The following is a 14,197-nucleotide window of genomic DNA, read 5'->3' as shown; positions in this document are numbered from 1 at the left end:
CATTGTGCCATGTCATCCGCAAGCATTGTGTAACCTGAGATATACGTCCATATAAAACAAATAAATGTGAGTGGTTGAAGTGATCTACTTACGATTATGCTGTGATGCTTCCATGCGCAGTGGCCAAGGCTGGAGGGGGAATAAATATTTTTCTTATCAGGAAGACAACAGTTATCTGTGCGCGAACGTTTACAAGGCGTAATTACTGCGTCGGCTTCATTAATTGTGGGCTTATCAGGACAAGGCAGTCACTATCTGCTTCGCGCTCAAGACTCCTCACCCTGGAGAAATCCGATAGAACGCTTTGCAGCAAGCGAAACTGAATAGAGCTCAGCGGCGTCAGACACAAGAGGATCATTCAGTCGCCATTTCCTCTATAGTACACAGCAATTTAACCGGTAAGTTTCCTACAAAGGCACGCAATTTACTCGTATCTCTGTGAATGCAGCCTCGCCGCACGCTTGGTTTACCTTTGCGCAGCATTCGCTCCTAATTATAGCCTCGCCCGAAGATTCAGCTATTGTCGGATAGTAAAACTTATAGCAGAACCGTCAACGTTAGTAGCAAGGTCAATGGCGTCACTGCTTAGCGTGTTGTTCGTATCGCTACTGCTCTTTCTTTTACTGTGAACGCGATCCTGGCAAATCTACTGCAGTGGAGGTTTTCGCTAACAAGCCGTCTGTGTGTGACAGCCGGCACCTTGACATTCAATGGCCTCTACCGCGCTGCGTAAGTGTCTAACACCATCGTGTTTCCACCTGAGCGCCCATCTTGGCGCGGAGCGAAACAATCTGAACTGCTGCCTTAAGGGGAATGCGCTGCTCTCTGGTCAAATTGTGAACCATGGCGGCAGTTTGGACTAAATATATAGATATACTCTAACCTTATGCCAGAACTAACAAAAATATTTGTGTTTTATCTTCAGTGTGAAAAAAAATTTCGATCATTTCTAGCTAAGGGGTGTGTCAGTTAAGATAACAATGATTTTAAAAATGTTCCAAATTGTCGACCTTTGGGACATAGGTGACCACAGCAAACCCCTTCGTACGGAATAAGAAGACGTTGCTGTTTTATGACCACTTTACCGTACTATCACACATCGTGTAGGCAATACTGGTTTCTTGCAATGTACTGCTATTAAGAATTTTTAATTTCTTGTAATAAAAACATAACTCAGAAAAATACGTGTCTCATCTTCTCCCCCACAGAATTTCAGTCTAGAAAGCACCTTCAATTTAAGTTTGTGCTTATAAGTAGAAAAGGGTTAGTATTTCTACTTGCGCAGATTGGCCCAAAAATGTGATCTGAGAAAACACTTCAAATATTGAAGCTGCTGTTATTTTGTTTGTCGGCCATTGTTTCTACAATCAAGACCCTTTTATATGTAGATAGGACATTCTTCGATGCGGTGCTTTAGAGTGGCAATTTAATGCTGCTATTGCAACTTATTTTTTTTTTCTCTTTTTTGAGTTGTAGAGCCGCTTGTTCGGTTTCGGAAACTCGCGGAAATAATCTTGACACTGCAGATACGCGACGTAGCCAGCAATAAAGCCATGATCTTGTGATGTCTTAATGCTAGAAATCGTCTCTAAACGTCATACGATGCATTTCCGCCAGTCAATCACTCACTTAGTTTAGTTCTGCCTAGCAGTATGCCTGGCTGAACTAGGATTATGTCGTTTCTTCATGTGTTTTAACGCGTTTCGGCAGCAGTTTTCACGAAACACCTGAAGGTGGCGCAAAGGGTGAAAATAAACCCTGTTTACCGCTCTGCTGCGCGCTTGAAACGATGTTTTTAGGCACTTCCGACGGCACTTCGCGCTTCACACTTCATTTTCTACATTTCTACTGCACAGAATGTGACAAAACTTGGAGGAGATGTTTCTTATTACTATAGCAGCCTTGCAGGAAATGGTGATTTTTTTAAGCCCTATTTTTTGCAGCTCTCCTCCTCAACAGCCTTGAAGTATTTTGGAACTATGCAAAAGTTACGTCTTCAATAATTGCACTTCTTCAGCACAGTGTTTACTGGGAAGCAAACAGAAGCACACTGCTTTCAGGTGTCAGAATTTACGTTGACATTCTCTCGCGATTACAGTGCTCAGTTGTGATGGCACCAAAGCGAAAGTTGCAGTCAAGTGTCAAGCAACTACTCCTTACACTGCTTAGAAATTAAATCAGTCTTCATGCGCAGCGAGAAAGACAAAGAGGAATGAGAATTGGCAAATACGAAACATCGGTTTGGATGTTCATATCTGAGAGCACAGTGGAAGAGAATGCTTTTCTAATGAAAAGGCAACCTTCGCGGGGAAAATAAATATTAACGCATTCTGTAGTGCTACAAGTGTACAAAAGTTAACATCCCGCATGCAAAGAGTAATAAACTCAGGAAAAAGTTAGTGTTATTAAAGACGGCAAAGAATGGGCCGTACGATAGATTCTCTTGTGGTGTGACGCACATGGGGATTCAGTGCAAGCAGAGAAATTTCCTCTAGCAAAAAACAGAGCTCAGAAAATATTTTCTAGACATACGAAAATAAAGTGTTGAAGTGTACCGTACAGTAAAATGAACAGAATTTAGCGGATGTATTGTTCGAAACATTGTAGAAGCATGGAAGGAGGTTAAAATAAAGAAAAATCATGCCTAGTTAGCGCCTCAACTCTGGGATGGAAGATTTACCTGTCGACTTGAAGAGCTCAAGGAGATGGAGTGTTTACGATTTGCCACCTTTACAAAATCGGTGCTTAACTTGAGTCTCAGAATCTGCCCGACGTCGCGTTAGCGTGTAGCTTCTCTGTGGAGAGAATGAATATTATTTGAGGCTGTCTTGAAAGGTCACAATCACCTTTAAACATAGCTGATCCGGAGCGATTCGAGAGCTTTGCCTCATACCAGCGGAAGTGCGTTAGGTGCGATACCTATTTTGAAGCAGATTATTCAATACAGAGGTGGGCATGTGCACAATGACGCTTTCCTGTCAAAAGCTCGGGGACAGGGCGAACTAACAAAGAGTTTCGCGGGAAGGCCGAAGCGTACACTTCGTTATGTATGCACGATTCACAGGCAGAGAATGACGTCATAGGCAGACGCTCAAGCAAGCAGCATTGAATAACTTAAGTAGTGTTTCATTGTCTGTTGGCACATGAAATGTGAAGTCAATGCCAAACTGGCCGCCACGAAGGTAGACTGCACATTCATGCCACGGCCGGCTCGAGACACTGTTGCTTATAGACAAGGAAAGTTTAGTGTCAGTGGTCGTCTAGGTTGTATCGTGAAAAGAGCCTTAAAAAGTTTAGTTGACTATAACAGGAATGCATGCTGTTAGAGTGTACGCAAAGTCAGGTTGTTGAGAAGAAACTGCACTTCGTCATTACTCTCCCACCTCTCCATGCAGGCTCTTTCCCGGAGAAGGGATAAAGCAGTCGAGTCGCGAATCAACGAGGGCCCTTCAATCATGACTGACGACGAGAAAGAGGTCAAAATTAAGTGAGTAAGGCGAGTGTTACTTAGCGCTACTTGCACGATTTCAAGCAAACGTCTTCAGGCTCTCATAATCTATTTTTCTTCATTCATGCAGTGGTAATCTGCAAAACTTCGCAGGGATGCCTAGTTAAAGTGGTCAAATGAGTTTACTGGCAGAAATCATCAACGCAGTGACCTATGGAAAACAATATGATAGGGGTAACGTTAAGAGACAAAAAGTATGGTGGGGCAGCCAGAAAAAGAATGTAAACCAATATGCCCCTGCCTGTGCCACTAAGTATAACAGGCAAACGTTAAGAGACATATAATATGGTGGAGCTGCCATAAAAAGAATGTAAACCAATAAAAGGAAGAAAGCAGTGTACCAGGGAGGAAGATAAAATTCTGGATGGAATCACAAAGGATAAACTGGCATGGACATGGTATGTGATGCGCAGGTAATCGATTGTCCTCTAGATTAGCGTAATGGATTCCAAGAGGAAGCAAGCGTAACATAGCACGTCGCAGCTGGTGGAGGAGAGGTTCTATTAGGTATCTGGTGAAGAGATTTCTCTCCCGCTGTTTCCGTGGTTAGGATCGTGGGTATGAACGAGTCTTTTAAGATATATTTGCGAATAAATAGACTTTGACAGACCGCCATTCCCTCTGGAAGCAGCGGAAAATGGTATGCATTGAACGTTTCACGTATCTGGCAGAGGCACGAATGTTCCATATCGTAATTCATAAAATGATGTAATTATACGCACCTTTATCATGAAATCGGAATAAACACTAAATAATCTTTTCGTTTGCAGTTAACATGGATTCATGCTCGGTACTACGCAGCCTAGATTTTCTTTGAAAAGTGCCGTTGCATGCTTGATGATATGAGCGGTAGATGACAGCATGACAGTTTAAATCCCCGTGCATGACAGCGGTGCATGGCGCGGGGACTACCTTGAGACATCGACGTGACCTACTTACGTGGTTAATACAGTGAGAAGCGACGTGCACCCCTCCTTCCTACAATCGCAGGTCCACGGCGACCGCCGGTCACGGGAAGGCGTGCGCAGCGGGAACCTTGGCTGTACTTGCAGCTGCCGTTGTATTCCTGCTTGTGGGACACTATGTCTTGCCTCCATTCTGCGAGCAGCGCTCCACTAAGCCCAACGACTGTCTCACCGCACAAGCTGAGACAAAGGGGCGGCAGGGCGAGGAGCTGAGCTCATTTCGCCCAACAAATAACAGTGCCACATGTACTGATGGAAGCTGCAGCAATGATAGCGCTGTTCTCTGGGAGAACGCACATGGTCCTGTCGACACCGACATTTTTACAAAGGAAATTCAAGATGAGTCTCTGGAGGAGCACATCCGGTAAGACATTTTCCTGTCGAAATCTTTTCGTAGAAAATATAACTTAAGCTGCAAAAGGTTTAGGTAGCAAAGTTTTCTGTAAAGTCTTTATGAAACCGCCCTATACCTGGAAAGGCATAAACGTCCAATGGCAACCCTGCCGTTGACAACGTGGTTCAGGTTGAAGTGGAGAAACAACAACAATGACTGCTTATGAAGTCAATAATTTTTTTTAGGGCATGAGCTGCAGGGCAAACTGCATTGCCGATGTAAAAAAAGGATAGAAGCAACAAGTCACTTAGAAAACACTTTTCCCGCTTGCTTTGAATTTTTTTTCCTGCATGTGTGCCCGCGAGTAATCCTGGCGGAGTGTGTCAATTCATACGTGCTAAAGAATATTTTCACAACTCCGTATGCCGCCTACCAAGTAAAGGCATCGGCGAGTCAAAAACGTGGAAGGAAGCACACCTTTTCGTACCGGTTTAAAAAGAGGCAGAGAATTTTCAGACATTGCTATCCAGTACCTTAACGCGAGCTCTTCGCACGTTAGAGAGAGAAGAATTTGCTATAAATACTCATTTAGTCGTGGCATGTTTTTTTTAATGAAACTGGTAAAAACTAAAATTACAAGGCGGGAATAAAAAAAAGAAAGGTGGACCGTGTAGTGATTACTGATGAACGGGACGAAAGAGGCTTTTAGAAACGCAATGTTGGTTTTTATATCTTCTGATGGAATTTGAAGGTATGCGGTACTGACCGCTGTTTATAGGTGCGAAAAATATCATCTGCGAATGTGTTTCTTCGTACAAAACCTTTTTATGGTTTTACGCAGGGTTTTCGCCCAAGAGCCTCACGTTGCCGGCAGCCCGCGTGAAGAACATGTGCTGGCTCAATACTTAGCCGACCGACTTAGCGACTACGGTTTTGACGAAGTGCGGCTGCAACCTTACCACGTGCTGCTCTCCTACCCTAACGCTTCAGATCCGAATACGGTACGCGCGTTACCAGAGCGTGTTGAAAATGCGGGCGAGGGATTTTGTAAATTGCGCGCAAAAAACGCTTCGTACCGTTTGATAAGCTGTCGGTTTGATCGCATTCGTTGATATGCGACACTAAAGCTTGTGAGACCTGATGACTGACGAATTTATACGTTGATTTCAAAATTTGTGTGCACATCCCGCTTTATAGTATGTCGATTTTATATATTATACATGATAACGAGGTTTCGAAAAAATTCATTTAAGAAATTCGGGCAATTCATATACATGCGGTAGATTTATTGCTGCACAGAGGAAATAAAACGTTTGCTTCGTTTTGGTGTCACTCAAGTGCCTTGAAGTGTATAAGCGATGGTTGGGCAACTTTCTCGCTGTTTTCTGTTTGTGCTTTTGCTGTGCACGGGCGCAAAACTGTGGTAAAACAGACCATAATTTGAAACAACTTTTGAGCAGTGCGTCGTATGCTTACGAAGCACTGCAGCTGAAGAATTTGGAGGCTAGTTTTCTAGAACTGGCAGATAATTTTTGTCTTTAGAATTCTGCGCTGAATGAAGTCTGTAAGTGTTCTTATTAGCTCTTTTTTATCCTGCAGGTGCAACTGGTGAATGTCACTACAGGCGAAGTGCTGCTTGAGGCAGCTTCCCACGAAGAACGGATTGAGGGTTTGGACACTGACGTCGGGCCTGCTTTCCTTGCATATTCGCCGCCGGGAGACGTTTTGGTTTGTATTAAAATATCGCGCTTTTGTCGGCAGTAACGGGCATGGTGAAGGCTACGCGTTGTCGTGATTAGGGCGCGCAGACGTGGTTTGCAGTGACAAAAAGGCCGCCACTGAAAAGGGCAGTCTTAAATGTATAGATATGGGAGCTAGAGGCCTTTTTCCTGTGGTGGACATAGTTGGGCTGATCATGATGGCTCTAAAGGCAAACCATGACACATCACAGGAGTAACACAACAAAAGTGAGTCTCACTAACATCAATGAAAGATAGCCGATTGTATTTTTGGTTAATTAAGTGCATCGGAAGGGCATGAAATGCACCATTATTGGCCCAGGCTCAAATGGAGAGGTGAAAATAGGCAGTTTGCTAGCACATGTGGCGCCCGCTAGCGCAGCGCAGGTATATTTGAGAAGCATTAGGAGAGTTGATGTAGTCTGGAGATGCAGATGATGAAGCTGCACAATGCTTCATGTGTAAAGAAGATTCCCTTAATCGTAATGACGCCTATAGTTTATTACAAATGAGCTTACGGATGGTTTCCGAACGTTGTTCGCTGTCTTTTTTTCAAGCCAGGTATTAAAACCCAATTAATAAATGGTGCATGCTTAAAGCGCTCTTCCCTTAAATCTTGAATTCTGATGACATTAAAGTGAACACGAAATAACACATAAAACATCTTAAACTAGTACTCTGCATTTAGAACCTTCGACATACGGAATCTAAACGTTGTCCTTGCTTCCCGCCTAAAAGTTGACTTTATTTTGTAACTCTTAATATTGTATTGTCCATGAGCCGAGATGTAAGAAGAGCTTACATATTTCATGGTGGTATCTATGCTCACAGTTTCTTCAAAATGTGCCGTCTTCTTTGCTTGAAAAAACACCTGAATGACGAGGCCCCATTTCAAGCTTTGTTAAGTAATGAGGAGCCTTATTGCAGGGTTGTCTTGTGTATGTCAACAGAGCTACGCACGAAGATCTAGACGACTTAGAAACGCTCAACGTCAGCATTGCCGGATGCCTCTGCATTGCACGGTAAGTTAATACTACAAGCAAAGCTTGTGTTTTATACCGGAGGGAGATGCTCCAAATTCACTGCAAATTCACTGCCACCTCAATAAGGTGCTTCACGGTCTTTAAAATAAAATAATCAAGCCTATTGCTAATATATGCGAACTACAATAAACATTGTTTGGTCATGAGTGCTATGTTATTGAAATACTTCAGAGAAATGAATATTTTGAAAGGATTTAGAATCTGTTTTCCGACGCGATATCAAAACTGCACCAGATTCCGGAAAGGCAACTTCCTTGCTGCCTTTATTAGGCACGCACCTTTCGTTTCAATGCAATTTGCCGAAGGAATTTATGTACCACACTTGATATCCATAGCTCGAGCTCAGTCCTGCCGTCAAGACAGATCCATGTTAACCATTCGGTCGGCAGTGAGGTAATAAAGCTCTTGACAGATGTCGCTGGATGTACAGAGCCTATCTAGTAAGATGTTTCGTTAACTGGCAGCTTGAGTAGTAGTTTTCAGGTTCGATTTAAGATGATTTAAAGTTCGAGAGCTTAAGATGAATGCGAAATGCAACAGAGCTGGCAGACTGGTGTTTACATTGAGGTTTAAAGCACTCAGTTTTCTATTCTCTTTTGCTGCGCAGCAACGCGGGCTCCACACTAGCCTCTAAGGCGTACAGCTGTGCCCGCAAGGGAGGCGTGGGGCTTCTTGTGTTTCCGGATCCAAGCAGCCGTACGAGAAAGTCCGGATCGCCTCTGCTCTTTCCTGCCGGGCCACGCATGCCGGATAGCGTGCTGCGCCGGGACACGATGATGCATGTGGGGGATCCACTTACGCCTGGAGTGCCTGCCATACGTGAGCCAAGACCCTTTACTTGTGCAAGTCGGAAAATCTTGCGGTTTCCCACAAGAAACCAGAACGACACCACTTATCAAGGAAACAGAGCAGCGTGCTGGCTAATCTATTACTCTCACTCGCATACTCTTGACATACAAGGAGTAGCTTTGCAAAGAGTAAATGCTCCAGAACGACATTTTTGTTCCTGTGCAAATCAAACCAGCTGATTGCTACGGAAGTTGTGCTAAATGAAAGCCAGATGCTATTTTGTCTGAATTTTCAGCAGAAATTATTGGAAATTATTACTCGAAGCAGAAATTATTCTGAGCAACGTGGCTTGATACATGTACCGGCTTTCAAAAACTTTCAGAGCGTTGTGTTTGCAGTTAGGTGGTGTAGTGGAGCTTGTACTAGAAGCACTGGCACTTAAAAGAGGTCATTATTCTCGCAGATATCTGCAGTTCTGTGCATGCAACACGAGGTGCACTAAATGTTGAGAGTCAGTCCTCTCGGCCAAGCATTATTTGGAAGTAGGGAGTGCTTGTGAACTCGGGTGAATTTTAAAGCACCAAAATAAAGTGTTTCCTCAAACATAAACGACTATATTGAATGCACTGCATTTGATTCGACGTGTTGGTGATCACCCTTGCTGTGCCCATAATGCGTATAGGAGAGCCTTGCTTACTCAACGTATAAGAGCATGTAGCTGCACTGTGGCTACGCGTGTGGTTATGTGTGGAAAGGGATCACCGGTCGCGTAAATAGAGTCTTGAAAATTACATGGGGCCTATTCCTTCCAATGCTTGATTTTCTATGCTTCCTGCCCATAAATGCATTGTATTTCACATCTAATCATGGTTTTCTGGCTAAAATCATTTGAAGCTTAATATTTTTCGTCTCTGAAGGTACTGACATTCACCTGCATTGAAGACAAGGCAGCCTGTTTTTAATGTCGCAACATTAGATTAATGTTATTGGCCACCTGCATATTATGCACTTCTCCGAGGTTGTTTTCTGGTTTCTTAGCAATGGTAATAAGGTTTAAAGAAGTTCTTGTTCCCGAAGCTACATATTGCGTGGTCGCCTGCTAGTCTGATTGGCTGAGTAGAGTTTAGCAGGTGATTTCGATGTACTTTTTTCTTTGCGTATGCTCTCAGCATATGTCCCAGCAGCTCAATGCAGAAAGTCTAATTTTTAAAGATCAGCTTTGGGGAATTGCGCACCGCAACGATTTCTTCAAAAATTTTCCGCAGAGAGTTCAAGACTCGGAAACAGGTTTACAAAGTGTTCGAATGCCTTCTTCGCCCCCTCCGCCCATGAGTATTTTTCACAGACCAAGGGCAGTGTATGAAACCTGTTCCTAAATGCAGGCTTCGATGACAAAGGGACACAAAATGAAAATGTAATTCTTTTCGTCACTCTCGTCATGAAATGAAATGAAGATGAAAATTTTAGGTAAACTAGATAGCTCAATTGTAATTAAACTGTGAAGAAATCGTACTCCAACTGTGTTTCATTTGGTCTTTTCCTAAGTGGATGCTTTCTAGATTATTCCATTTCTCTTTTCCTGAATTAAAATGCACCTCTGTATTGTACTCTTCACGCAGCCAGGAAACTCTCATGAACAAAACTTTTCAGAATGGGTATATTCAAATGTTGCCTATTTGCCTAAATGTTACCTGCACCTTGCCGAAGACAGGAATAATGTTGCTAAATTCACGACTTTCGCCTCACCATGATAATAACCACACTGTATTGCTCCATTACAATATCATAAATGTGGGTGTCCTTCGTCACTTTGGAATAAAAATGAAATAAGAATAGATTTTGTGGAAAGGAAATTGCGCTTAACTGGCTCACTTCTCCGTGGACACCTCAACCACTCTCTGAGGGAAGGGAGCAAGGTGGCAGTGAATTAAGGGGGGAGGAAGGGAGGAGGAAAGAGGTGGCCATAGTGGAAGGCTCCAGAATAATTTCGACCAAGTTGGGATCTTCAGCGTGCACGGACATTGCACAGCACACGGGCGCCTTGCGCCAATGGTTCGTATTTCAGTTTCTTTACTTGGTTACATTGGAAAAAAAATTGTATAATTTTAATGGACTGGCACACAAACCATCTCATTTGGTGGCTCGAATCGCTCCAAGAGTTTACACATTGCCCTAGGCTACAAAATGACGGGAACTTCAACGCAGCATCTGCAGAGAGGATGGATCCTGCGTTTGCCGGCCTGCCACCGATACCGAGCCAGTCGATCAGCTGCAGGGACGCGCAACTGCTCCTGAGGTAAGCACTGGGGATCAAATGTTTGCCTGCCCTAAAATGAAATAGACTTCAAGATCACTATATCAAGCGTAGCATTGAAACTAACGAGGTATTAGAAAAGATGAGACCAATCGTTAGCATTTTTCTACAGAGCCCAGATAGCAACTCAGGCCTGTGGCAAGATCAAAACTCATAGATTCTGTGAGTCATCATGCCTGCAAATCTGCCAAGCTGCCTTCACACACGGGAGGCAACGCCCACGCTCGAGTGCTGGACTGTCAAGAGTGAACTGGAATTTCTCAACCGCGGGTGAATGTATTTTTAAATGCAGTGGTGCAGCGCGCGTCGAGCTGAAGTTTCTCGAGATTGTCTGGCAGGTTTCAGAGGTTGTGAAATGTTGTACGGAATTTGCAACTTAGCCGTGATTTTACGGGAAAAGATAGGCGCTTTGTATTGCCGTCGATATTCTTAGTAAATATAAAAGCTCTACCGCACGTCCGCAAAACTTACTCACAGGCAGAGTGAGAACTAATGTTCAGGAGTATAAGAATCTTTGCCAATGCCTTGAAGTCGAGATTATTGGAAGTTCTCAGGAACTAGACTAGACCGGCACCTCAATGAAGCTAATATCGTGGTTTTAAGCAGTGCCGCCTTAGGAAGAATTGTGCTTGTTATTAAAATTCACACTTGGAAAGCTTTTGTTCGCCGGTCGCGTCCAGGTTAAGTAAGCTTCGTTTTTCTGCGATGCGTAGGAACGAGCGGAAGTGAAGAAAGAAATTGCTGGAAAGCACCAGGTGTGGAGGGGGAGCAGTAGACGCTCCCCGCACACTTCGCGAATCGAAACACAGTGAGGCTGACAATGAAGATTGTCACACAGCACTTGAGTGAAACTAGAACGGCAATTATGTGCTTATAGCTCCACCGGTAAGCAGTGCGCGGCGATTACCAGATTGCCTGCATAGAAAAGCTACGGAAGTTTGCAGTCGCTGTCACTTGAGTTTTACCTGTTAAAGCTGTGCCATTTCGAGATAACTTCATGTTACTCAAAATTAGAGACATGCGTCTCTCAGTGCTGGTATATATTTTTTATTCTTGCGTACAGGTGCAAAGAACGAGGTTCATTTCTTCGCCCACTGTTTTCTTGGAGCAGCATTGCTGTGCGTGTCGAGTTTTCGCAAATAGAAGGAAGCCATGCAAAGACAGTTAAGCCGCCAGAATACAAGCATCCTTTCCGTCAGATTTTATTCCATTTTTACCATCGGCATATGTAAGCGACTGATTCCAGTGACAGGGAATCAAGGCCCTGTGCAATGTCTAAGGGCGAAAGTAATTGGACTAAAATGAACTTCGAATGTAATTATTCTATCATTCCCGCCCTGGGTAAAGCACTGCACCATGTACTTATGGCGCAATATGGAAACCTGCTTATTGCAAGCGTCAGGCATAAAAATATTCGCACGTGAATGTACCCATTAGCCATGTTTCTGCACCGTTTGGCAGCTAACATCGTCTCGTATTTACATGACCCTTTAAAGGCTGAGCAAAGCACGGTTTAGCTATTCTTGCCGACAAGAACTCTACGGGAATGGTGCGTTTCAGTACACAAGTAATGTTGACTTTCCAATGACACATTAAAGGGCCCCAGTTAAGGGGCTCTCAATAAAATTGCTATATGTCTGGGATGTTAAAAGACGCCGCTTCATAATTATCATCCAGCAAGAATATTTTAAAGCGTTTTGTGGAAGCTTGGTTATATGCAAAAAAAATTTGAACTTGCGCATCTTCGCGCCTTTCCCTCTCCTCTCGCACGCCAAAGCGGCGGTGCTCCTCCGCCGACCTCACCCACTCGGCCCCTCCCCTACCTCCGGCGGCTGCGACGCGCGCGTAGTGGCCGCGGCCATGGGGGGCGCGTCACGTCTGAAAGAATGTTGCGCTGTTAACCAATGATAACCCTTTGCTGCTGACGTCAATTGCACGACGTAACGTTGTGTGCCAGGTTTTCGCTCGAAAGCTCGGCACTGCGCGTCGCCGCGAGGTGTGAAAGCGGGAATTATTAAAAATGTATCGAAAATTTTCTGCTGGCTTCCGAGGTCTCGTAAGTGGCGTGGACGCTCGGTGGCCTGTACCCTACATAGTGCAAGCATTTTAAAGCCAAGCTCCAACACCCCTTTCTGTGTCCCTTTAACGCAATTAGCACGCCTTAAGGGAAGGTTCTCCTCGCCTCGCCTGCAAGAGGCCCGGGGCTCGACTCCCGGTGCCGCGGAATTCTATACCGCGTTTGAAAAAAAAAATCCGCGCGTCGATGGAATTGCATAACCAGGCCTGGGGTGCGGCCTGATCTCGGTGACGAGAACCGACAACGCAGTCCCTCCAGAACAGGATTTGGCCACCCTGGTTTAATCTTGGCCACAACATTCTATGAACAAACAATAAACCCTCGGCCCTCGAGCGGATGCGGAGCAACTGACCTAGGCGGCGGTCAGACCTGTGACGCAGCGGAGGGTTCTAAGAATTTCGGGCGACGGACAGGCCGCTGTTGAAATTTGAACCTGGCAACGTTTAACGCTAGAGCGTTATCAGCGAGGCTAGCCTAGCAGTGCTGTTCGAGGAACCAGCGGGGAATAAATGGGATGTCATAGGGCTAAGTGAAGTTAGGAGGAAAAGTGAGGCATATACAGTACTAAAGGACGGGCACATACTGTGCTATCGAGGATCAGCGGATAGACGAGCACTGGTGTAGCATTCGTCATTAATTAGCATATAGCTGGCTACGTGGAGGATTTTTATAGTATTAACGAACGGGTGGCAGCTATCTTAATTAGGTTTAATCAGAGGTGAAGCTGAAGGTGGTGCAAGCCTACGCACCTATATCTAGTCATGATGACCAGACTGTTGTAAGATTCTATGAAGTAGTGGAATCGGCAATGAACAAAGTAAAATCGCAGTGTACTGTACTGATGGGCGATTTCAGTGCGAAGGTGGGCAAGAAGCAGGCTGGCGACCAGGCGGTAGGCGGCTATGGGATAAGTTAGGAGCTAGCGGTAAGAGGGAACATAACAGAATTCACGAAATCGCTGAAGAACAGATATTCCGCTTTAAATGAGGAAGACGATCTTAATGTTCATAGAATGAACGATAATCTGACAGCTATTATTACGGTGTGCGCAGTATAACTAGTTGGTAGGACGGTTCAACAATATACCGGCAACCTATCTCAGAAGACGAAAGATCTGATTAAGAAACGTCAAAGCATGAGAGCGTCTAACCGTACAGACAGAATAGAAGTAGCAGAGCTATCGAAGGTAATAAATAACCGCAAGGTAGCCGACATAAGGAAGTTTAATATGGAAAGAATCGAGCATGCTCTAAAGACCAGAGGTAGCCTAAAAGCGGGCAATATCGATAGCAATATGGATAAGATAGTTAAAGTAGCCGAAACGTTCTACACAAATCTATACAGTAGCCAATGTAATCAGAACGTTAATAAATAGAGACAATGACGCTCAGCAATGCGTCATCCCGCCAGTAACGAAAGAGGAAGTAA

The 14,197-nt window shown here is 44.3% G+C and overlaps 1 protein-coding gene across 2 annotated transcripts in view; it reads left to right on the top strand.

Moving 5' to 3' along the window:
* The first annotated feature begins 264 nt into the window (after positions 1–264).
* The window catches only part of LOC144121919 (aminopeptidase NAALADL1-like), a 66,431-nt gene continuing 52,498 nt past the window's right edge, over positions 265–14,197 (top strand). For both annotated transcript variants that reach the window (XM_077655359.1, XM_077655358.1), the window contains exons 1-8: positions 265–398; positions 3,396–3,487; positions 4,499–4,837; positions 5,649–5,808; positions 6,407–6,535; positions 7,474–7,568; positions 8,197–8,408; positions 10,584–10,674. In XM_077655359.1, coding sequence (XP_077511485.1) covers positions 3,456–3,487; positions 4,499–4,837; positions 5,649–5,808; positions 6,407–6,535; positions 7,474–7,568; positions 8,197–8,408; positions 10,584–10,674 — 1,058 coding nt within the window. In that variant the 5' untranslated portion in view covers positions 265–398; positions 3,396–3,455. The remainder of the gene's footprint in view (positions 399–3,395; positions 3,488–4,498; positions 4,838–5,648; positions 5,809–6,406; positions 6,536–7,473; positions 7,569–8,196; positions 8,409–10,583; positions 10,675–14,197) is intronic.

The sequence above is a fragment of the Amblyomma americanum genome, chromosome 2 (genome assembly GCF_052857255.1).
Source record: "Amblyomma americanum isolate KBUSLIRL-KWMA chromosome 2, ASM5285725v1, whole genome shotgun sequence".
Classification (NCBI taxonomy): Eukaryota; Metazoa; Arthropoda; class Arachnida; order Ixodida; family Ixodidae; genus Amblyomma; species Amblyomma americanum.
Note: the sequence above shows the minus strand (reverse complement) of the source record. Positions and strands in the feature narration are given on the sequence as shown.